This window comes from Triticum aestivum, chromosome 3B (assembly GCF_018294505.1).
Source record: "Triticum aestivum cultivar Chinese Spring chromosome 3B, IWGSC CS RefSeq v2.1, whole genome shotgun sequence".
Taxonomy (NCBI): Eukaryota; Viridiplantae; Streptophyta; class Magnoliopsida; order Poales; family Poaceae; genus Triticum; species Triticum aestivum.
In genome coordinates this window covers 85425729-85447746 of record NC_057801.1, presented here as the reverse complement: position 1 = coordinate 85447746, position 22018 = coordinate 85425729, and the positions used below count along the sequence as shown (strand labels likewise).

Below are 22018 nucleotides of genomic sequence, written 5' to 3'. Positions count from 1 at the left end.
AATTGCTGGTTGGCAGGGAACTCAAGGTACAACACCCAACACGAACAAGCTGTGTTGGTGGGAAGGCAATAAAGTGGTCGATGATAATAAAATTCATCGAGGGCAAGGATTGTATTTCTCATCATGAATTCAATTGATATCCTAGAAGATCTCAAAATGTTGATGATGATCACGACACAATTGTCGAGAGATTTCATGAAGGTGTAACCGATCGGCGATGACATCAAGTCAAAGGAATGATGAAGCGAAAGGTTATTGGAGCCACGGGTACGTCACAAACTCCAAACCAAGTTTGCTATTCAAGGGGAAATGACATGATGAGGAAAATCGACGTAAGCTTAGCTCATCGTCAAAAATTGTGCTCCGAGAAGAAGGACCAGGTAGCACAGTTAAAATCAACACGAATAGATATAGCAGAGCAGGCTAGGAATGACATGATCGGGTACAAACTCGTACTTAAAGAAGATTACTGAAGAGTTGTTGAACCGTAGTGCGGACTCGGTTCAGTTATCGGTGTCTTTGAGTGTTTAATAACTCAGAGCCCGTGAAAAATTGGAATCCGTGAGAATGTAGTACTTGATGAAGAACTCATAAGAGGTTATGTAGTTCCATGATAATCTCGAGATACCAGGGGGTAATACTCGACGACAGATCAAAATAGAGATTGGATTGGGGTATTGCTCTATAGAAGACAAGTGCTTAAACTTGCACGAGAAATGGTATTTAAAGGAGAACATGGCCAGAACCACGATTGCAAAAGGCCAGATCCCAGATATAAGATGAACTTATACCAAGGGAATAATTAATTTAAGAGAAGCTTTAATGATAAGATCTACATCGTGTCCATGGGCATGAACACAAAGTTCAAGGTCGACTCCCACTTCTTTAATGCATAACCTTTCATTCACTTTTAGTCTTCAAAGAAATTGTAGGGTAGAAAATTATCTGGTAAAACACAAGAAGGGTACAACTTGTGAAAACTTTCGGGTTCATACGGTTTTAGGGAAGGTATAGGTTCAACCCATCGGGGCATCTTAGGAACATATAATGCGCACTTCAGGAGTAAATAACACAAGCTCGAAAGCAGAGCATCGTTGGCCAATTTAGAGAATAGGATTTACCATTGGCATTATGTATCAGGGAAAGAACTTACAACGTGATTGAATATGAAGGACGTTGTCGGATAAAATCCAACAAAGGAATTGATGGTACACAAAGGACCTGATGTGAGTATCGGTACTCAAGCAGAAGAGGAAAGAATGCAAATGCAATAGGTTATGGAATCATCTGAATAATTCGAAGCTTAAATGCAAAGGAATTATGATTCCAAATCAAAGGATCAGAAGCAGATGCTCTGATCAAGGATGGATAAGTTGAATAGACTTAGGGGCACAATCGATGGTAATCTGATTGGCCGAGAACCAGCTCATGTTCGAAAGACGTCTGAGCCGGAAATATAATTTAAAAGGATCAACTGATGATTGCGTGCATTCGCACTCATGTTGAATCCATAGGATCAAAATCATAATGACAAGAGATGCCAATAAGATTACGAGACTTATGGGATTAACCATAATGCAAGTAAGCAAGAATATCAAGAGCAAGAGGATGCTCAGGATTTTTGGAAGATCGAATGGTATTTCAAAAACTTTTGTGAAACACATGAACAACTGGAAAAGAGCAGATACTCGATAAGTGCGAGGAATTATCCGTAAGGGTATTCATGAGGCAAGAACTGTAAAGCAGTAAGCTCAAAGGTTTCTTGGAACAACGGAGAGCGGTTCGGGGCATCTTGTATTAACAAGATCAACTTGGAATAAAATTAAGAACGAAGGGTGTAAGTATTTATCCATAGGGATAAATCAGTGGTAGGTAATTGTAAGAGCAACGAGCACAAAGTCTCGAGAACATCGGAGAGTATCTTCGAAATCCTTCGGTGTAGCAAGCGATCATCTGGAGTGAGGGGCTCTCCAGGAGAAAGTATTTTACGAGAACCTAGAGTCAGAGTTAGCAAAATCATTTAAACCCGAATAGAAGAGAGTTCAGAGACCCAGAGTAAAGATCGCGGAGTAAAAGATCCTAATACCACCCAAATGGCGACGTGAGCCCGTAAGACTCACAGCCATGTTAGTAAAAGTTTTGCAATGTCTAGACTCGACTTCGGCCACGGAGTGTGGACGGGGGATTCCTACAGGCAGTCGGCTCTGATACCAACTTGTGACGTCCCCAATTCAATCGTACACTAATCATGCACGCAAATGTGTACAATCAAAATCAGGGACTCACGAGAAGATATCACAACACAACTCTAAAACATAAATAAGTCATACAAGCATCATAATACAAGCCAGGGGCCTTGAGGGCTCGAATACAAGTGCTCGATCATAGACGAGTCAGCGGAAGCAACAATATCTGAGTACATACATAAGTTAAACAAGTTTGCCTTAAGAAGGCTAGCACAAACAGGGATACAGATCGAAAGAGGCACAGGCCTCCTGCCTGGGATCCTCCTAACTACTCCTGGTCGTCGTCAGCGGGCTACACGTAGTAGTAGGCACCTCCGGTGTAGTAGGAGTCGTCATCGACGGTGGCGTCTGGCTCCTGGACTCCAGCATCTGGTTACGACAACCAGAAAGAAAGGAAAGGGGGAAAAGGGGGGAGAAAGCAACCGTGAGTACTCATCCAAAGTACTCGCAAGAAAGGAACTACACTACATATGCATGGGTATATGTGTAAAGGGCCATATCAGTGGACTGAACTGCAGAATGCCAGAATAAGAGGGGGATAACTAATCCTGTCGAAGACTACGCTTCTGGTAGCCTCCGTCTTGCAGCATGTAGAAGAGAGTAGATTGAAGTCCTCCAAGTAGCATCTCCAAGTAGCATCTCCAGTAGCATCGCATAGCATAATCCTACCCGGTGATCCTCTCCTTGTCGCCCTGTTAGAGAGCGATCACCGGGTTGTATCTGGCACTTGGAAGGGTGTTTTTTATTAAGTATCCGGTTCTAGTTGTCATAAGGTCAAGGTACAACTCCAAATCGTCCTATTACCGAAGATCACGGCTATACGAATAGATTAACTTCCCTGCAGGGGTGCACCACATAACCCAACACGCTCGATCCCATTTGGCCGGACACACTTTCCTGGGTCATGCCCGGCCTTGGAAGATCAACACGTCGCAGCCCCACCTAGGCCTAACAGAGAGGTCAGCACGCCGGTCTAACTCCTATGGCGTAGGGGTCTGGGACCATCGCCCATTGCACACCTGCACGTTGCGTGGCCGGCCGAAAGCAGAACTAGCCCCCTTAATACAAGAGCAGGCTTACGTTCCAATCTGGCGCGCGCCGCTCAGTCGCTGACGTCTAGAAGGCTTCGGCTGATACCACGACGTTGAGTGCCCATATCTTTCCCACGTAGTTGGTTAGTGCGTATAGGCCAGTGGCCAAACTCAGATCAAATACCAAGATCTCGTTAAGCGTGTTATTAAGAAGCAACCGCGAACGCGGACCAGGGCCAGGCCCACCTCTCGCCTAGGTGGTCTCAACCTGCCCTGTCGCTCCGCCACATAGTAACAGTCGGGGGCCGTCGGGAACCCAGGCCCACCTCTACCGGGATGGAGCCACCTGTCCTTTCAGCCCCCTTATCCGAATCACTTGCGGGTACTCAACGAGCTGACCCGACTTTAGTCACCATCTGTAGTATGTATATATGTATAGTATATACCCATGATCACCTCCCGAGTGATGACGGCCCAATAGTATAGCAAGGCAGACTGACAAGAATGTAGGGCCAATGATCATAAACTAGCATCCTATACTAAGCATTTAGGATTGCGGGTAAGGTATCAATGACTGTAGCAACAATGACAGGCTATGCATCACAATAGGATTAACGGAAAGCGGTAACATGCTACACTACTCTAATTCAAGCAGTATAGAGAAGAATAGGCGATATCTGATGATCAAGGGGGGGGGCTTGCCTGATTGCTCTGGCAAGAGAGAGGGGTCGTCAACTCCGTAGTGGAACTGGGGGTCGCCGGTAGTCTCGGGGTCTACCGGAAAGAAGTAACAGAGGGGGAACACAATAAATAACAGAGCAATCAAAGCATAACAAAGCATAACAAGACAATGCCGGTGTTCGGTGTGCCCTAACGCGGTAGTAGGTGATACCAGTGAAGGGGGGAAACATCCGGGAAAGCATCCCCGGTGTTTCGCGTTTTCGGACAGATGAACCGGAGGGGAAATGTTGCAGGTTCACTATGCTAGGGACGCATGGCGGATGAACGGGTTGCTTGTCTGGATTCGTCTCGTCGTTCTGACCAACTTTCATGTACGAAGTTTTCCCATCCGAGCTACGGTTTATTTTATATTAATTAAAAAAAAGGATTTAATCATTTACTAGAATTAACAGAATTAATTTAATTCTAAATGCATTTATGATGTCATCATGACATCAGCGGTCAGCTTTGACCTTTGACCGGTCAAGCTGACGGGTGGGTCCCGCTTGTCATTGATTGAGACTAACTAATCAGGATTAACTAGATTAGTTAAATGATTAGGTTAATTAATCACAATTAGTTAAGTTAATTAACTTAGTTAACTAATTAATTAATTATATTTTTATTATTACTACTATTATTAATATTTATTTGTAATCCTTTTTTAACTGTTCTGGGACAGGCCCCACTTGTCATTGTCCCTAGGGGCCATAGCTGGCACCGGGAGGTGCGGGCGCAGGGGCACGACCACGAGCGCCCGATAGGCAGCCCGGGCTCTGGCCTCCTGCGAGACCAACGGCGCGGTCGCCGGCGCCCACGACGCCGGCTAGGGGAGGCAAAGGAGGTGCGGGACTAAGGCGAGGGGAGTAGGGCGCGGGGGTTGGAGCGCCGGAGTTGGCCGCGGGTGTGGCGGCGTCGCCGATGCAGGGGGGTGCAGGAGCGGGCCGAGGCCAGTGGCCAGGGCGGCAGCGGTGGCCGGCCGATGTGGGGGGAGACGGAGTGAGGGGCCGGCGAAGAGCGGGCCCGGACGGCAGAGGAGCAGCAGCAGGAGAGTCGGGGCGCACCAGCAGCAGGGGGGACGTGGTGAGTGCGTGGGTGGCCGCGGGCGGCACAGCCGCGGTGAGCACGAGGCGGAGCGGTACGGCCGTGAGCGCGTGCGTACGGGGACATGGGAAGAGAAGAGGGTGGAGGTCGTGGCCTCACCGGGATTTGTAGGGACGGGGCAACGGGGCTCGTGGAGGAGGTCGGGGACGACGGCGACGCAGGGGAAGCAGTCCGACGGGGAGGTGGAAGCAGGCCGGCGGGGGAGGCTCCGGCGACGTGGCCTCCGGCGTGGTCTAGGCGGCATCGGGCGTCGAGCGAGGGAGGAGGGGATCGGGCTCCTCCCGATCCAGATCGAGAGCGAGGGGGGGAGAGTGAGTGGGGGGCGAGTGGGTGACGGGGTGGTTAGGGTTTCCCCTCCTCGTGGGGATAAGGCAAGGGTGGGTGGGCCGGCCTGGCCGGTGAGCTGGGTCGCCTGGCCCAGTTGGTCAGGGGGCCTTTTTGTTCTTTTTTTTGTTTTGTTTTGTTTTCTATTTTTGTATTTTATTTTATTATTTCTTTTCTGTTTAAATTCATTTAAAAGTATTTAGGCATTTCATAAAAATGTGTTTACTTCACCATAATTACCGATGCAATAATTGACATAGCCCGAACATTTTTGTTTTAATATTTGAAAACTTTTGTCGTTTGACTTATTTAGGATTTAAATTTGAAACGGTTTTAAATTAACCCGAGATTAATTACAGTGACAAAGGTGACGTGGCACCATTAACGTGAAATTACTGTAGCATGATTATCCGGGCGTCACAAAATACATCTTCGTTAAGAAAAAAAAGGAATACAAATCAGAACAATCGAATTATGATGGACCTACGGGGCCGGTAATGGCACTGTGAAATCATCTCAAACACTTATGTATCTCCAAATTCACATAGATAGATATCTAATTAGTTCAGATACATGGATTAAACTCCAGGGCATACAGCCAGAATCACTGAACCTCCGCATGACAAAGATCTTCCGGATCACAACTCACAAAATTGCAAAGTTTATGCTGCCATCTTGTATCCATAACATTTGTTATCCCATCTGTTTTCGTGGCCGATGACCCACATCTATGGAGTAATAAAACCGATGCCATCCGCATTGGTAGGCTGGCTCTGATGTACGCTTATGATCTGGGCCACTACGTTCGTCTATATAGACCCTTTTATTGCACCGGCCTCCTATCGCATACTCCGCAGATGATTCTGAAGCCTCTGCCTCCTTCATTGTAATGACACTTGACCGACAAAACACAGTTATGTAATACAGAGCAAGCCTGCCTCTGCTGTACCATCATCATCTGCGGAGTATGCACCCCACCCCATAATTGCAGAGGAGGTCCAGAGAACTCAGACGGAGCCATCCGCTGTATTTCTCACAGCTGCACGCCTGTACAACATGATCTTGCTTTCACAGCGTAATATGTTGTTCTAGTGAAAACAAGGAGGGGATAACTGCTCCTGAATCCACCTTCAGTTCTGCCCCTCAACACCCTGCTTATGTACAGAGCATGCTGAAGTCTCACACCCCTGCAGTTCAAAACTTAAACTGATAGTAACTGTGCAGGACGTGCTGTATAGCCGATAGTGGCTTAGATGTGGACCGAGTAATTAGGAGATAAGCGTGACGCTGGCTGAATCGTGTGGCCGTGTCAAAGAGGTTGTTACTCGTGGCCATGCTACCGGCTAGTGGAGAGAAAATAGCGGATCAGGCAGTACGTAGCAGGGAGTAGTACGTGTGTGTCTCTATTAAAGGACTTTGTAATCAGCTGCGTGTGTGTTGAAAAGAACAAGAGAAACGGCAGAAGTGCGTTGCCAGAAAACTTTGTGTGTTCTGTGTCCAGTGTCTGTTCATGTGAGTCTTCTTCCTCCTCCGGCTGTTCCAACATGCAACACACGTCTTGACAATATAAATGTTGATAATCACTATAATGTTAATTAATACCTACTGTATTACTGGATGTTGCACATTTTCATTAAAATTTTAATATTTTGTCGACTACAATAACAATCGAGCAGACAATATGATATTTTACTTCAAGAGTTCCCACACATATAGTTTTTGTATGTCAAGAACACAGAGATACCGAGTGCTGATGTGTACATGAATTTAACCCATTTGCCAGCTGAAAGGAAAATTATCTTGCATATATTTTAGAAGTGTTTGAAGTTCAAATAAAAGGCAAACTGTACCACACCACATTAAAGCGTACTATCTAAAATATATCACATGCACTAAAATATTTGAAATATATTTCAACAAATTTGTTTGAAACAAATGCTCCAAGAAATATTTTCAGCCATTGTTTAGATCATACCTAGTGTTGTGGAAACCCTACCGGTGTAAGGCTCAAATCATCAAATATCATCTAGTCCAACGCATGGATAAAATCAGGCTGTCCATTTGTAGCAGCAAGGTGGACCACCAGTTCCTCTACATGCTTATACTTCTGTCAATCAAAAAGGGAAGTCTACCACTGTACATGTAATAGGGCAGAGTGTCAACAATCTAGAAATGGGGATAATGATCATATTCAGAAGAAACTTAAAAGAACATAATCAGATTATTTTTTTACACATTGGTAACATTTATTTGGGATTGATTTAGCACCAGAGAAATTTAACATGATGGGTGCGCATTACTCTAAACATATAAAATCAAGAGGCAGCAAGAGTGCAATCCGAATATCTTTAGAATATATCAGTAAAAATTCCAACCATTTATAAAACATGTCAATAAAAATTGCAAGGCTTGCAAGACATCCTGGATAAGCTGTGGAAGCTCTCATTCCATGACCAGAAAATAAGACTATCTTATTATAGGATTAAGGTAATAAATGGCATCAAATACTTTGTTAAGAATATATCATGTGATAGGATTACGGTAATAAATGGCATCAATTACTTTGATAACCACATGCAACAAAAGGCGTATAACTGCATACCTGGTTGGCTGTCTGTCCCTTTTCAGTACAGTATTAGTGTGCTCCAACCCATAAATCATTCTTAAGCTCTTCAAAGACACCTCTTTTGTAGTACTCAAGAGAATAAAATAAGTCAAAACTAACAGATAAAACAAATACACGGGTATAGAAGCGGTCAAGAATTTGCAGGATCATAGTGCTCTCATGCCCTGTCTGCTTGCTCTTCAAAAGAGACGTCATTGAAGAGCGCCACATGTCGAGAATTTTTTCAAGTACCTCGTGGGCAACAGCAACAACAATAAGTCGTGAAAAATTAATCATGTGTAACACACGTCTCAAGCGTTGACCAAGGGAGATTCACACGGTATAAAAAATAAAACAACTGTTGAAAAAAATGTGTACTAAATGTTGTGATGACATTCAAATTGTATTTTCAAAACCAAGGCACCATTGTGGTCATGATGCTGCAGAGTAAGACGCCCTCAATCTCTCACGGGCCTATATGGCAGGAGACCTTGATGAGCGTGTATCCCAACAATGCCATCCCGCGTCCTGATGACTACGACAAAGAATTCGTTCCAGAAGTATACCTAGCAGTTACTGTATGGTGGGTAGGTGACTGCTCCGCCACCCCGTCCGCTGTTGAGGCTGTCTCTTTTTATAGGGGGGGCTGGCCCTAGCTGTGTTAGTGAAAACTAAAGTGACTTATGAATTTTATTTTATTTCTACCAATCTATATAGCAAGCTTTTGTTGGGTTCAGACAAATAGAAGGTTCAGATGAATAGACAGTGTCTAACTGGCCAGACGTCTGAACCTCTCTAGGTGCAAATTGCAGCACACAAACAAGCATGATTCTCGGATAGGTTTTCAATTGTCAGACTTTTCCATCTTAAAAAAATCTGGTCTGTGTGATCAATACTGAATATAAGGTAATCCAGGCCTCCTTTTGAAGTGAGTTAGCTTCTAAATCTAGATGAAGAGGTTGGCCGGGATACAAGCTCGCCACTATATGATTCATTCAATGCCAAGCACATGCCAAGCAAGGCTCAATTGCCATCAAATAATTTGTGGAGGATTCAGTCAATGCCAAGCAAGGCTCGTTCTGAGTGACGTCAGCATGTCTCTTTTCTGATGACCCCTGGCTCCCGGCACCGCCACTGTGCAATCCACCCGGCAACGGACAAACAACACATGCACATGCCAGCAAAGAAACCACGCCATACCTCCCGGAACTGGAACCACATTTTGATTTTTATGTTTGAATTGAAAGATTATTCATGCCCATAGAGAACTGGGTTTTCTTATTTATATTTAAGCACTCAGAGAATTAAGAAGCATGCAATGCAGACGTTTTAGTGGGTGGAAGAGGATAAAAGAATAGAATAAACTTCTGATGATTCGGTGTTAAATAACCGGTCCATCCATTGGATAGTTTCACTGAGCCTTTGGCTTTGATAATGAGAAAGAAGTACCTAGTTATTTATAGCAGATGTCCACCTGCGAGTCCTTTTTATGGGGTTAACATCACTACAAGAAACACTTGCAAGTTGTTAAACAAAAGACAGTGTGTTAGAATATAAGTTGCAAGTAATAATCAGAATATTCAGAATATATTTCAGCTTGCACTTCCATGAATCTATCAGGAATAAAGTTGATCTTTATTTGACATTAAATCAAACATTCGCAATCAAATTAAATTTGAAGCAAGGAGAAAGATCCAAGTCACAGCAGGGAGAAAAGAAGCACTTGCAAGTTGTTAAACCAAAGATACCGTGTTAAAATATAACTTGCAAGTAATATTCAGAATATATTTCAGCTTGCACTTCCATGAATCGATTAGATATAAAGTTCATATTTATTTGACATTCAATCAAAGAGTCACAATCAAATTAAATTTGAAGCAAGGTAGAAAGATCTAAGTCACATCAGGGAGAAAAGCTATCAATTGATGAATTACATACTCACAGATGTGATGACTGCATCCACATGCGTCATGGAGAGACGGGAACACACAGAGGAGATGCAGGTGATGACACTTGTGCATGGCTCCAGGCGGCAACTACCTCGGAGGGAAAGCAATGGGTGTGATGAAATTCTTGACAACACCCTGTAATTAAGAATATAAATGTTGATATCATCTTAAAATTAAGGACTGCTTGATGACTATAAACTTGACAGTAAAGATGTGCATCACTGAAAAATTACAAATGAAGTTCAGAACCACGGGTAGATGGCAATAATTTTCAGAATCTAAAATGGTGATTCAGGACATACTCTTGGTTAAATCAATTCGAGTACTGGAACAAAAGTCGAAGGAGCACATCACTAACGAAATACGATAAACAAAACAAACCTGAGGACGGTGTTGCGCGGGGGAGCGAGGCGTCGGCGTACCTGCGGCAGCAGAGGAGGAAACCTGGCTCTCCCCGGGCGCGCGACGGACGGCGGCTCCGCGGCTCCGGCTCTCCCGTGGCGAAGGGCGGCGACCTGGGGCGCCTCTCCCACGGCGCGCGACGGGCTGCGACTTGCCGACGACTCCCGCAGCCAAGGGCAGCGGCACCGGCTCTCCCACGGCGAAGGGCGGCGACCTGCGACGGCTCTTCCCCGACGCGCGAGGGCGGCGGCTCCGGCTCTCCCCCGGCGAAGGGCGGCGACCTGCGACGGCTCTCCCCCGGCGCGCGAGGGCGGCGGCTCCGGCTCTCCCCCAGCGAAGGGCGGCGACCTGCGGCGGGGCTCCCCCGGCGCGCGACGGGCGGCGGCTCCCGGGGCGACGGGCGCGGCGACCGACGGCGGCTGCAGGAGGCGGCGAAGGGCGCAGCGGGGCGGATCCGGTGGCTGGGGAGGCGACGACCCGCGGCGGGGGCGTGCTCCCGTGGCTGGGGAGGCGGCAACCCGCGGCGGGGGCGGGCTCCCGCGGCTGGGGAGGCGGCGAATGACGCGGCGGGGGCGGGCTCCCAGCGACCTGCGGCGGCTTCCCGTGGCTCCGGCGGCGCGAGGCGGCGGTGAAGGGCGCGGCTTCCCATGGCTCGGCGCGAGGCTGCGAGAGGCGAACGGCGCGGGAGGAGGAGGACGTCGTGCGGGAGGAGAAGGTGAAGGTCGTGCGGGCGACCGGTTTTCTTAATGCGGGGCGATTAGCGATCGATTTTGGCTTGTTGGGTGGTTGGTAGCATTAAACACAGAATGATTAAGGGCCATTAGATTTTAATAATGGATGGGTGGGATTGTTTAGATCTGCCTCTTTCTTTTTTTATAGTGGTAGTAGATGAAGTCACAGAAGTTTTGAAGTCACAAAATAAATTACATTTTTGGAGTCATAAAATTTTTACAAAGCATTTTTATGTACCAATTTTTTTAAAAGTTATGCAACTATTTTGTTGACAAGCACAACCATTTTTATTAGGAATAAATCTATAGTGTAACATATTTTAAAGAATTGTTTTCACACAACCATGTAGATCCACCCAGACAAATTTCAGACGTTGGTAAAGAAATAAAACAAATTAAAAAAAATAATTTACACAAAATGAGAATTTGCAACAGGCCTTCCCTCAATAAAAATTCAAATACTTGTTCAACATTTTCAATACTTATTTAACATTTTCAAATACTTTTTCAACATTTTTAATACTTATTTAACATTTTCAAATACATTTTGAACATTTTTAATACTTATTTAACATTTTCAAATACTTTTTCAACATTTTTAAAATAGTTGTTCAACATTTTTAAGACTCATTCAACATTTTTAAAATAATTTTTCAACAATTTTAATACTTATTCAACATTTTCAAGTACTTTAAATTATAAAGAAAATTACAAAAATAAAGCAAAAATGAGAACAGAAAAAAAAAAGAAAATCAGGCCGTGGCCTCCCGCGCGGCCGGGCCGGCCCATCTGGGGCTCCCGCGAGACTTCCCCCCGTCTCGCTTAAACAGAGCCCGCCCCTCCCCTCCGTCTCCTTCCCCCAAAACAGAGTGCTCTGAATCCCGCGAGCTCCTTCTCGTCGGCTTCCTCCTCCCCAAGCTCGCACCAGCCAACCACCCAAGAGAGCGTCTCGACGCCGTCCACCACCAGCGCCTCACCTCCCCTCCCTCCGTGCTTTCTCCTTCCACTCCACCTCGTCGTGCGGGCGAAGACAAAAGACGGCCAAGAAACCAAGAAGGCTTCTTGGGGACAGCCCTGCAATGGAGCAGGGCGCCGGGAAGAAGCTCGGCAAGGCTAAGGCGTCCAAGTACGATGTGAAGGCATCTCCTCAGAGCGAGGTGTCCGCTCTGGAGCTCCCTGGCGCGCCGACTCGGGCCGAGGTGGCCGCGCTGCAGCTTCCGGGCGCCCCACCATCGCCGACCCAGCCCGAGGTCGACACGACATCTCAGGCGACCGCGTTGCAGCTCCCAGGCGCGCGACCCCAGCCGCCTCAGGCCGAGGTGTCTCCTCGCCCGCTTACGATCGTCCCCGCCCCCGCTCACCTTCCGCCTCAGGCCGACGCGGTCTGGTTCAGGAGCTTGCTGGAGGCCCTCCGACTCCGGTTTCCGGGGCCGGTTGTGGCGAGGATCTTCGAGGCCTTCCAGGGCGCGTGGGCGTCCGTGCACGGGTGGTGGAGCGGGCCGCCGCCAGCAGCAGCGCCGGTGATCAACAAGAAGAACAAGAACAAGAAGAAGGACAAGAACAAGAATACCTTGCTCCCCGTGCCGCGGCGTAGTAAGGCATGGTTGTACTGGGAGAAGCGCCGCCGCCGCCGGGTGATCCCCCCTCCTCCTGTTCTTGATGAGCCGCAGCCTTCGCAGCCCGCACCAGTGCCACTGGTATGATCCAATTCCTCTCCTTCCTCGAATTCAGACTCTTGCCTTTCCTTCAGAAAACTTCAGTGATAGTTGCAGAACACAAAACTGAGTCACAAACCATAAAATGGACTTTGCTGGAATTTGTCGATAGTTGCATGACAACTGAATTTATGTTAATCGGTCAAAATTTATAGCATTATGCAAAGAATCTTTGCTGGAATTGCAGAAGCTCTCTTCTGATGAAGGGCAGCAAAAACTTTGCATTCAGTTAAAATCCAGTGATAGGAAAACAAAGTTACCAACAAGGTGTTCTTCTGTGAATTTTGCAAACAAAGTTACAAGAGGACTGTTCCTTAATTTGCATGTATCCACTTGATTAACTTATGTTCAGACCCCTGCCTTTTGTAATCAGAAAATTGAAAAATATATACAATCAGAAAGAAATGAGAAAACTGAACTGATTTCTTTCCCTCGTAATCAGTTAATCAGTGATAGTCATGTTAATCAGTTAACAAAATTCAGATTGAATTATTTGCTGTTTATCTTTCTGATGAAGTGCAGAAAGAACTGCCTCGGTTGTGATGACCAGGAATTGTTTGCTGTTTACCTTACTAGGTGCCCAGAACAATTATACATGAATGATATAGTTTCAGAACACAAAATTGAAAAGAAATGACAAACTGAACACAAAATTCAGTTATAGTTTCCGAACACAAAACTGAGTCACAAACCATAAAATGGACTCCGTTGGAAGTCGTGGATAGTTGCATGAGAACTGAATTTGTGTTAATTAGTTAAAAGTCATAGCATTATGCAAAGAAACTTTGCTGGAATTGCAGCAGCTCTCTTCTAATGAAGGGCAGCAAAAACTTTGCATTCAATTAAAATTCAGTGACAGGAAAACAAAGTTATCATCGGTGTTCTTCTGTTAATTTTGCAAACAAAGTTACCATAGGATTGTGGCTTAATTTGCATGTACTCCATCACATATCTTGTTTGTAATTTTACTCAGTTTGAGTTTTGACAATCAACTTTCCATTCATTTTTTCCATTGCTTCATTTTTTTACCGGTCAGGAAGAATTGACAGAATGATACCATTGTTTGCTATGCTTGGATACACTAGTGTTTGTGTTTTCCATCTTAATCCTCTCCATTCCATGTACGGCTGAATATTCATTTTGTAGCTCGTAATTGTCAAGCATCACTTTCTTTGGTGACTCATTCAATACATCACATCTTATAATGCATCATACCTGAAATAAAAAGATATGCATTGCTTTATCATTCCATCCCATATCTGCACAAATGGTAGCCAGAATTGGTTCATTTGGACACAAGTTGTATCATTTACTACTCCTAATTTGCTTTATTTGCTAATGCACTTCTGTTTTTTAATCTTGTATCTCGCCTACGTTCAGATTATCGATGGAGAGACCGTCCCCGCTGAGATTGTGGAGGGATATAAGAGGTACTGCAGAATAGCTAGATCCTCTCCGGCGACAACAACAGTGTGCCACCTTTGCATTTTTGAGGTGGAGCTTCACCCAAATGGGATTGTGCGCACCTCCGATGCGAGAAATTGAAATGAACATCATTTTACCCCCAAAAACATCTCTCCATTTGATTCTGAGCTAACTTTCGTTCGCTTTTGTAGATGATCGCGCATTGCAACAAGCATCGTTCAGTAGCTGTCCGCTGCAGCAGGTTTGGCTGTGCTGCTAAGGTTCCTCCCGGCCGCGACTTACGCTGGCACACCCATATTTGCCACGACTTGCCTGCTGATTGGTGGCTACCATAGAGGCCTGGTTGTACTAGGAAACAAGATGTTGGTAGCATAAATGATATAAATTGTTGTATAAACTTGTAAATCGTGTGGGTTTATATGCTTATGGTTCTAAAACCACAACCAGATCCTTGTGGTTCATTCATGAACAACAGTGGAAATATTATGCGGGAAGAATATTTCCTTGTGTGGAATGATACAATAGAGAGCTCTTATATTTTATTTTCACCGAACTAGCATATATTTATTTTATCTCTCGCAATAAATTATGAAGAAAATATGTACAATATTTGAGCAAACTATTACAAACTATTTGAAACATAAAAACTATCAGATTGTTGTAACTACAAGATGATTCCGTCTTCTCCATGGTTTTCTTAAAACACCTGCATATATTATCTCTGATTACCACATCAGCAGCGTCATCAAAAGACTGAGCAGAAAAGGATGTTGATGTTGAGCACTCCCTCGACCGGCCATTTTTGCAGCACAGGCAGGACCTCTCTCTCGAGGCTCGAGTATGCCGCCTTGCTGCACTGCACGTTATGTTAATTGTGACTGTAGCAGTTCACTTCACAGTTGTTGGCTCATTGAGCCCATCATGCTGATCTTTCTAAGATCAGGAGTAATCCACATTGGAGCTGGACAGTTGGACCAAAGCTGAGGACACACAAGCTCCTCCATGCTGTTATCATCCAATTTAAGAATTCCCATATCACGATGACTGTTCTTATGTCCCAGTGTCCATAGAAAATTATCGTCGGTAAAATAGGAACGATTTGCCTTGAGAGCGGGATATTCATCAGCACTAAGGCAGAGCGATAGATTATGACCAAGAAATAACACATGGTCACGCAGGCAATGGATCACCTTAATTTCATTCCAAAGAGCGTCAATCCCAAATATTTTAATCTCCTTAGTGCTCCAGTATTCAGATGCACCAGGCTCAGGTTCTAAATCATGGTCACGAACTATTCTATACACAAGTAGCAGACTGCCCCATGGAGCTTGAACAATGTACCTAGTATCGCAATCATAATGCTCGGGTACCCTTATAACCGTCTTCATAGTGACCACAGGGCCACTAAGATCGAATGCGTGGAATTCTCCTTTTACATTCACTGTATACAATATGCCATCCTTATAAGTGCAGTCATCATAGAGATAATCAGGCGGTAGCCAGGTCCACTTATCATCCCCTGCCTTTGCAAATGAGAGCTGAGCTTGTGGGTTGTGGATGAGCACCACAATGTAGCTTCCTGTGGATGTATCAGGAAATACAAACGCCTTCCAATAGAGTCTACCCCTCAGCTCGGCAAGAGCGAAGTTGGATGGCGGATTATGACCTCTGTGCGTCCCAGTGTGCCATGACATCTCATACTTGCAGACATCACCGTAGTCATCAAATATGGGCTTCACATGCTCAATGGTGGTCACTGAAGGGAGAGCAATCTGTTCACAGGTGATTGGATTCAGAAGGTGCATCTCAGACCTCTCGTCGACGGTAACAAGCCAGCCGTATGAGGACCCAATCAAATATCTGCTGCGGATAGCTGGCTGCGGCAGAGTTAACTTGTAAGACCTCTTCTCAGCGAGGCTGTAGAGGGACAAAACATCATCAGGATCGGATTCAGAGATGTAGACCATGCAAGGCGTCTGGCCCTGCTTGTACTTCCCAAGGGTGCGTAGCTCGGAGTATGCGGAGTGCCAGGATGAACAGACCGAGCCAGCGCGCACGAGGTCGGGGATCTCGAGAGCGGCAAAGATAACCATCAAGATATCCTGCGGCAGCTCCGGCAATGTGCCCACCATCTTGGCCTCGGTCAGTGTTAGATTGACCTTGTAGTCTAGATAACCATCTTGTTCATCTCTGCAGAGTTTCTTGAGTGGAGGGAAACCTTGCAGTTGAGGCAAAAGTCTGAAGACTAGAGAGCACAACTTGTGCCGGTACATAGCTAGGTCTTGCAATCTGATTATCCTGGCAAAGCTACAGGTCTCCATGGATTAAAGCACAGCAGAGCAGATCCTCTCTGTTGGAAGACAAGCCAGTTAAAGCAGAGCAGAGCCTCTTGGAAGAGAAGACAAGCCAGTTAAAGCAGAGCCTCTGTTGGAAAGTCGCAGTCTTGATGAGAGAACAGGAAAGTCCTGCCTATACTTATAGATCGCCGGCCGAGGTCTCACCCCCACTCCGAGGAGGTGAAGCAAATCCGAATCCAGGCTGGAACAGGAACACTGAAATTATTTGGACCCTCTGTGGATTTGTGAAGGAATTCCGAGTCCCCCCGCTCTGATTTGCTTCCACAAACTCCGATTCCCAGCGAGGGCCCAGGCCAAAGCACTAACCGGCGGCCGGCGAGGGAACGGTTCTGCGCCGAGATGCTGGGACGAAGAAGAGAATGGTAGCCGGCACCTTGGGGAGGTCCGTGGTCGCCGGAGTGGCCGCGCGCGTGTGTTCGCCGGAGTCACCCTCGCCTCTCGATTGGATGGTCGGCAGTGCCGCAGTGTCCTGTGTAGTTGCGGCGCCGCCCGTGGTCCGGTTGCTCCGACCCCCTCTTTTTTTTCCTTTTTTTCCTTTTTTTGAGAAAACCAACCCCTCTTCCTCCTCTTCGGGCACGAGATGGGCCGGCCGAGGCAGCACGGGAGGCTACAGCATCTTTTTTCACTTTTTTTAGTTTTGTTTATACTTCCAAATATTCTAAATAAATGTATTTAAAAACTTTACATTTTAGGAATGTTAACCAAGCATTTGAAAAATGTTGGAGTATAAATAAATATTTATCATGTATACAAAAATATACAATGTGTATGAAAATATTTGTTCATGTATTTCAAAAAATGTTAATAAAGCATTTAAAAAATGTTAAAAAGTACTTTAAAAATGTTAAAATATTTCACCGTACTCATTTTTTTAGGGTACACAAATTGCATATCTTAGCTTGAAGGAGAGAAATAAGACATACAATAATGTCTACCACTCGCTGCGAACAACGAAGGCGACTAACCCCACACCCGACACGAACAAGGACAACCCAACACAACAACACAACTACGACACAAAAAGCCTACCCAACATCGAGCCCCTCCCCGCGTCTCGGCCGACACTGAAGACCTCCGGAGAACAGCAACTCCATCTTCCTTGGATTAGCCAGCGACGACCGTACATGGCGCCGGAGGAGAAAGATCCGGACAGCGGTGAACACCGGAGGAGTGTATCAAGGGACCTCGAGTCTCCCAGCACAATGCTCCCAACAGAGTAACAACCTCAAAGACGTTGCCATCATGTCGATCTTAGGAACCAAGGCTTTCTCCCCGGAGACAGCTGCTGATACAAGGCCACGAGGAAGATGGCATTGCACTCGACGAAGCCTCCAGGAAGGTGAATGACACCCGCAGGTGCCATCAACGTCGGTCCCGCCACAACCGGACATGATTTTCATCCGTAGCGCTGCACACCTCCACATCTCCAAGATCACGGCCAGTCCCGCTCAGATGCCTCGCACCGCCGTCCCCACAACAACTTGCCATCGAAGCCCCCCTTGCAGCCGAGGGAGCACGCCTAAAGCCATCACCTTCAACATCGACTAGGAGCTGCAGCAACCACCAAGCGGTGCAAAGCCAGATCCTCCACGGTGGCCTTCACCCGCGCGAGGGGACTGCCACCGGAATGGATCCGCCCCGCACCTCCGACCACACTCCGGCAACCACACCGCCAAGGCATCGCCACACACCTCACACGGCAGCAGCAGAACGCCCGCTGCCCTCCAAGACCCTTCCTGGTAAGGCCTCGCAGCACCGCCGCCACCATGGCTGCGCTCGCACCGCCGCCACCACCAGTGCCGGTGCACCACCTACACCCTCCAATCAGCTGTGCTCCACGCAAGTATCCAGAGACGACCGCCGCACTCCCTGTCGTGAGCACTCCAAGGATGCCGGCCAACGCCGAAGATGCACCAGATCCGGGCCGAAACCCCGGGTCCGCGTTCCGGGCGCCGCGAGCCAGCACCACCAACCCGCCGCAAGCCAGCCCCCGCCGGGAGCGAGGTGCCGTGGCGCCACCAGCCCCTGCTCTACCAGCACCCGGAGGATACGACCGCAGCCCGCCGGCCCGCGCCAAGCCACGCATCCCCCGAGCAGCAACGCCTCCAAGCGCCGCCAACCGTGGTCGCCGAATCCGGCCGGGCCACGCCAGGTCGCGCCACCCCAAGGCAACGTCCCGCTCCATCCAGCACCGCCGGACGCCGCCGGGCCGCCTGACACCAAGAGGAAGAGCGTCTCGCGCCGCCTGCGTACCTCGAGGGAAGGGGGGACCCCGCCACCGCCGACGTGCGCACGGGCTTTGCCCCTGCGGCGGCCGCTGGCGGCAGCGAGGGAGGGAAGGGGAGGGGGTGTGGGCTGGCGACGACATAGATTAGGGTTCCTCCCGGGCCGCTCGCGGGAGCGGCACGGGGGACGGGGTGGGGATTATGGATGAGATCACATCACCGTACTCATCAAATATGGGCTTCACATGCTCAATGGTGGTCACTGAAGGGAGAGCAATCTGTTCACAGGTGATTGGATTCAGAAGGTGCGTCTCAGATCTCTCATCAACGGTAATTAGCCAGCCATGTGAGGACCCAATCAAATACCTGCTGCGCATAGGTGGCTGTGGCAGAGTTAACTTGTAGGACCTCTTCTCGGCGAGGCTGTAGAGGGACAAAACATCATCAGGATCAGATTCAGAGGTGTAGACCAGGCAAGGCGTCTGGCCCTGCTTGTACTTCCCAAGGGTGCGTAGCTCAGCATATGTGGAGTGCCAGGATGAACAGACAGAGCCAGCGCGCATGAGGTCGGGGATCTCAAGAGCGGCAAAGATAACCATCAAGATGTCCCGCGGCAGCTCCGGCAATGTGCCCACCATTTTGGTCTCAGTCAGTGCTAGATGGACAAGTTCATCCCTGCAGAATTTCTTGAGTGGAGGGAAACCTTGCAGTTGAGGCAAAAGTCTGAAGACTAGAGAGCACAACTTGTGCCGGTACATAGCTAGGTCTTGCAATCTGATTATCCTGGCAAAGCTACAGGTCTCCATGGCTTAACCCTGCCGCAGAGCCTCTCTGTTGGAAGACAAGCCAGTTAAAGCAGAGCCTTTGTTGGAAAGTCGCTGTCTTGATGAGAGAACAGCCAATACTTACAGATCTCCGCCCGAGTAGGTGAAGCAAATCCGAATCCAGACTGGCATAGGAATCTCTCTGTTGATTGGTGGAAGAATTCCGAGTCCCCTCGCTCTGGTTTGCTTCCACGAACTCTGATTCCTAGCGAGAGCACTAACCGGCTGCCGAAGAGGGGACGGTTCTGCGCCGAGATGCTGGGTCTGACTCGGGTCGAGGAAGAGAATGGTAGCCGGCACCTTGGGGACCGAGATCGCTGGAGTGGACGCGCATGCGCCCCGTCCGCCCGTGGACACCGGAGTCACCGCAACGCCGCTGGATTGGCTGACAGCGGGGGAGCGGCGCAGCGCGTGGTCCTTTTGGTGTCGCCGGGGTGGCTCTTCTCCCTCACTCTCGATGAACTGTACGAACAGGGGATCTCCGTCGATGGGTTCGGTTTAGCCAGGTAATATGCTGCAGGGGCAATTGGGTCATCCCATGTGTAATTTCTGCGCAAACGTAATTGAGAATCGGCTAAGAGCATCTCCAATACATGACGTATCTTACATCATCAAATTATTACACCCAATATATGTTTTAATAGACTAGGAAGTGTGCCCTTGCAACGGGAGAGACAAATTCTCGCTGGCAGTCATGAAACATAGCTACCAATGACATAATTGCCCCCATCGATTTTAGTTGTACAGCTTATCTTGGCCATGCTAGATATTTATATGTACTCCCTCCATTCCTAAATATAAGTCTTTTTAGAGATTTCAATACTACTACTATTGCTATGCATTGTCATATAAGGAAGTCATGCCAGATAGTTATAGAGATGCATATTACTCTACACAGGTTAGTTAAGAAAAGTAACTTGATGTACTAAAAATTTAATTTATTGTGGCATCCAACATATGACACAAATCTAAATTTGGATAAACAAAAATGACGATATAAAATGATATGAGATTCTATCCAACGTGAAGCTGGTGAGTTTAAGCTCGAAAGTTTCTTTCTTCTTCTTTCCAAGAGCGCAGTTGAATTGAATAACTTATGTATGGTTGATGGCATGCTAGCATTGCTCAAAGAAATATTTCTTTATTTTTTCCTTCTCATTAAAACAAGATTATTATTTATTTATTTTTAAAATAAAATTTTGACAAAAGTAATCAATTTTATTGAATTGGAAAAAAATTATAACACTTACATTTTTTAACACGTGTTTTTTAAAATGTTAATATTTGGGTGCTGGCCAGAAGAGATGCATACAATTAGGGTGCATCACGAATGGAAATCACGCCATACATCTGGATCTCCCTCTCCCATTAAATTACAATTTTAGCTTGGTCTTTCTCCTATGAATTCCATCATCATCATGCATGTCACTGGATCCCATGACCGGTTCCGTAGTCAGGCCATAATTGCCTCTGGCCCACAGCCAGCCGCGGCCCACTCCTTTGCCCTCAGCGCCTTATAACACCCGCAACCATGCCCGGAATTTCCTATTTGCCGCATTCTGGGGCAAACAGTCGACCGATCGCACACCCGACTGATACAAAGATCGATAGAATGAGCCGGCCCAGCAGCTGAGGGTGCGAGCAGATGATTTTGTGAACTTTCTGGAACGTTCCTGACCGGTTTTGGGAACCTTCTAGAAGGTTCCAAAATCGTTTTTTTCTTTCTTTTTGCGTTTCCTCGGTTTTGTTCTTTTTTTCGTTATTTTTGTCGTTTTTATCTATATATTTTTCTTTTTATTTTATTTTCTCTTATTCATTTTTCTTTACTATTTATTTTTCTTTTTTTTTTCAAAAATGTTCAAAGTATTAAACACTTGTTCAATTTTTATAAACATTATTCGAAAGTTTCCACATTTTTTTTCATGTTTTTTAAACATTGTTCGCATTTTTGCGAAAAATGTTCGGAATTTAAATTTGTTCAAGTTTTCAAACATGGTTCTGAGTTGCAAATTTTGTTCAAGGTTTCAAACATTGTTCTTATTTTTAGAAAACGTTCGGAGTTTCCAAAATTGTTCAAGTTTTCCGAAAATGTTCCAAGTTTCAAAATTTTATTCATGTTTTCGAAAATTGTTCGCTATGTCAAAATATGCCTGGAATATCAAAATTTGTTAGGTTTTTGAAACAATGTTCTGATTTTCAAATTATTGTTCATGTTTTCATAAAATTTGCACAATTTCTAAAATGTTTGGAGTTTAAAATTTTGTTCGCATTTTCAAAATTTGTTCTTGTTTTCCAAAACTGTTTGAAATGTTAATTTTTGTTCTCATTTAAAAAAATGAATTTCAAAATTTGTTCCAATT

The 22018-nt window shown here is 46.4% G+C and overlaps 3 protein-coding genes across 9 annotated transcripts; 1 reads left to right on the top strand and 2 right to left on the bottom strand.

The window, feature by feature from the left end:
• Positions 1 to 5956: 5956 nt before the first annotated feature.
• Positions 5957 to 11097, bottom strand: LOC123068783 (translation initiation factor IF-2). 6 transcript variants are annotated; one of them, XR_006432017.1, is made up of 4 exons: positions 10361 to 11097; positions 9973 to 10114; positions 9480 to 9534; positions 5957 to 8686 (listed from the first exon to the last, which is right to left on the bottom strand). XR_006432017.1 is itself a non-coding variant. In XM_044491439.1 (3 exons), the coding sequence occupies exons 1-3, from the start codon at positions 11028 to 11030 to the stop codon at positions 9518 to 9520; spliced, it is 792 nt and encodes a 263-aa protein (XP_044347374.1). In that variant the 5' UTR covers positions 11031 to 11097; the 3' UTR covers positions 5957 to 9517. The 6 variants fall into 6 exon arrangements, 3 of the variants coding, with proteins under 3 accessions (XP_044347374.1, XP_044347373.1, XP_044347375.1); XR_006432016.1 differs by having other exon boundaries at positions 5957 to 6612; positions 7401 to 9547; positions 9969 to 10114; positions 10402 to 11097; XR_006432015.1 differs by having other exon boundaries at positions 5957 to 7559; positions 8028 to 9547; positions 9969 to 10114; positions 10402 to 11097.
• Positions 11098 to 11982: 885 nt separating this feature from the next.
• LOC123068782 (lysine-rich arabinogalactan protein 19) lies at positions 11983 to 14764 on the top strand. 2 transcript variants are annotated; one of them, XM_044491437.1, is made up of 3 exons: positions 11983 to 12809; positions 14208 to 14257; positions 14444 to 14764. In XM_044491437.1, the coding sequence occupies exons 1-3, from the start codon at positions 12192 to 12194 to the stop codon at positions 14445 to 14447; spliced, it is 672 nt and encodes a 223-aa protein (XP_044347372.1). In that variant the 5' UTR covers positions 11983 to 12191; the 3' UTR covers positions 14448 to 14764. The 2 variants fall into 2 exon arrangements, with proteins under 2 accessions (XP_044347372.1, XP_044347371.1); XM_044491436.1 differs by having other exon boundaries at positions 14208 to 14321; positions 14444 to 14587.
• An 11-nt stretch (positions 14765 to 14775) lies between these two features.
• LOC123068781 (putative F-box protein At4g22660) lies at positions 14776 to 20110 on the bottom strand. Its single transcript, XM_044491435.1, has 2 exons — positions 19201 to 20110; positions 14776 to 16112 (listed from the first exon to the last, which is right to left on the bottom strand). Exons 1-2 carry the CDS (start codon positions 19638 to 19640, stop codon positions 15146 to 15148), a joined length of 1407 nt encoding a protein of 468 aa, XP_044347370.1. The 5' UTR covers positions 19641 to 20110; the 3' UTR covers positions 14776 to 15145.
• Between the last annotated feature and the right edge of the window lie 1908 nt (positions 20111 to 22018).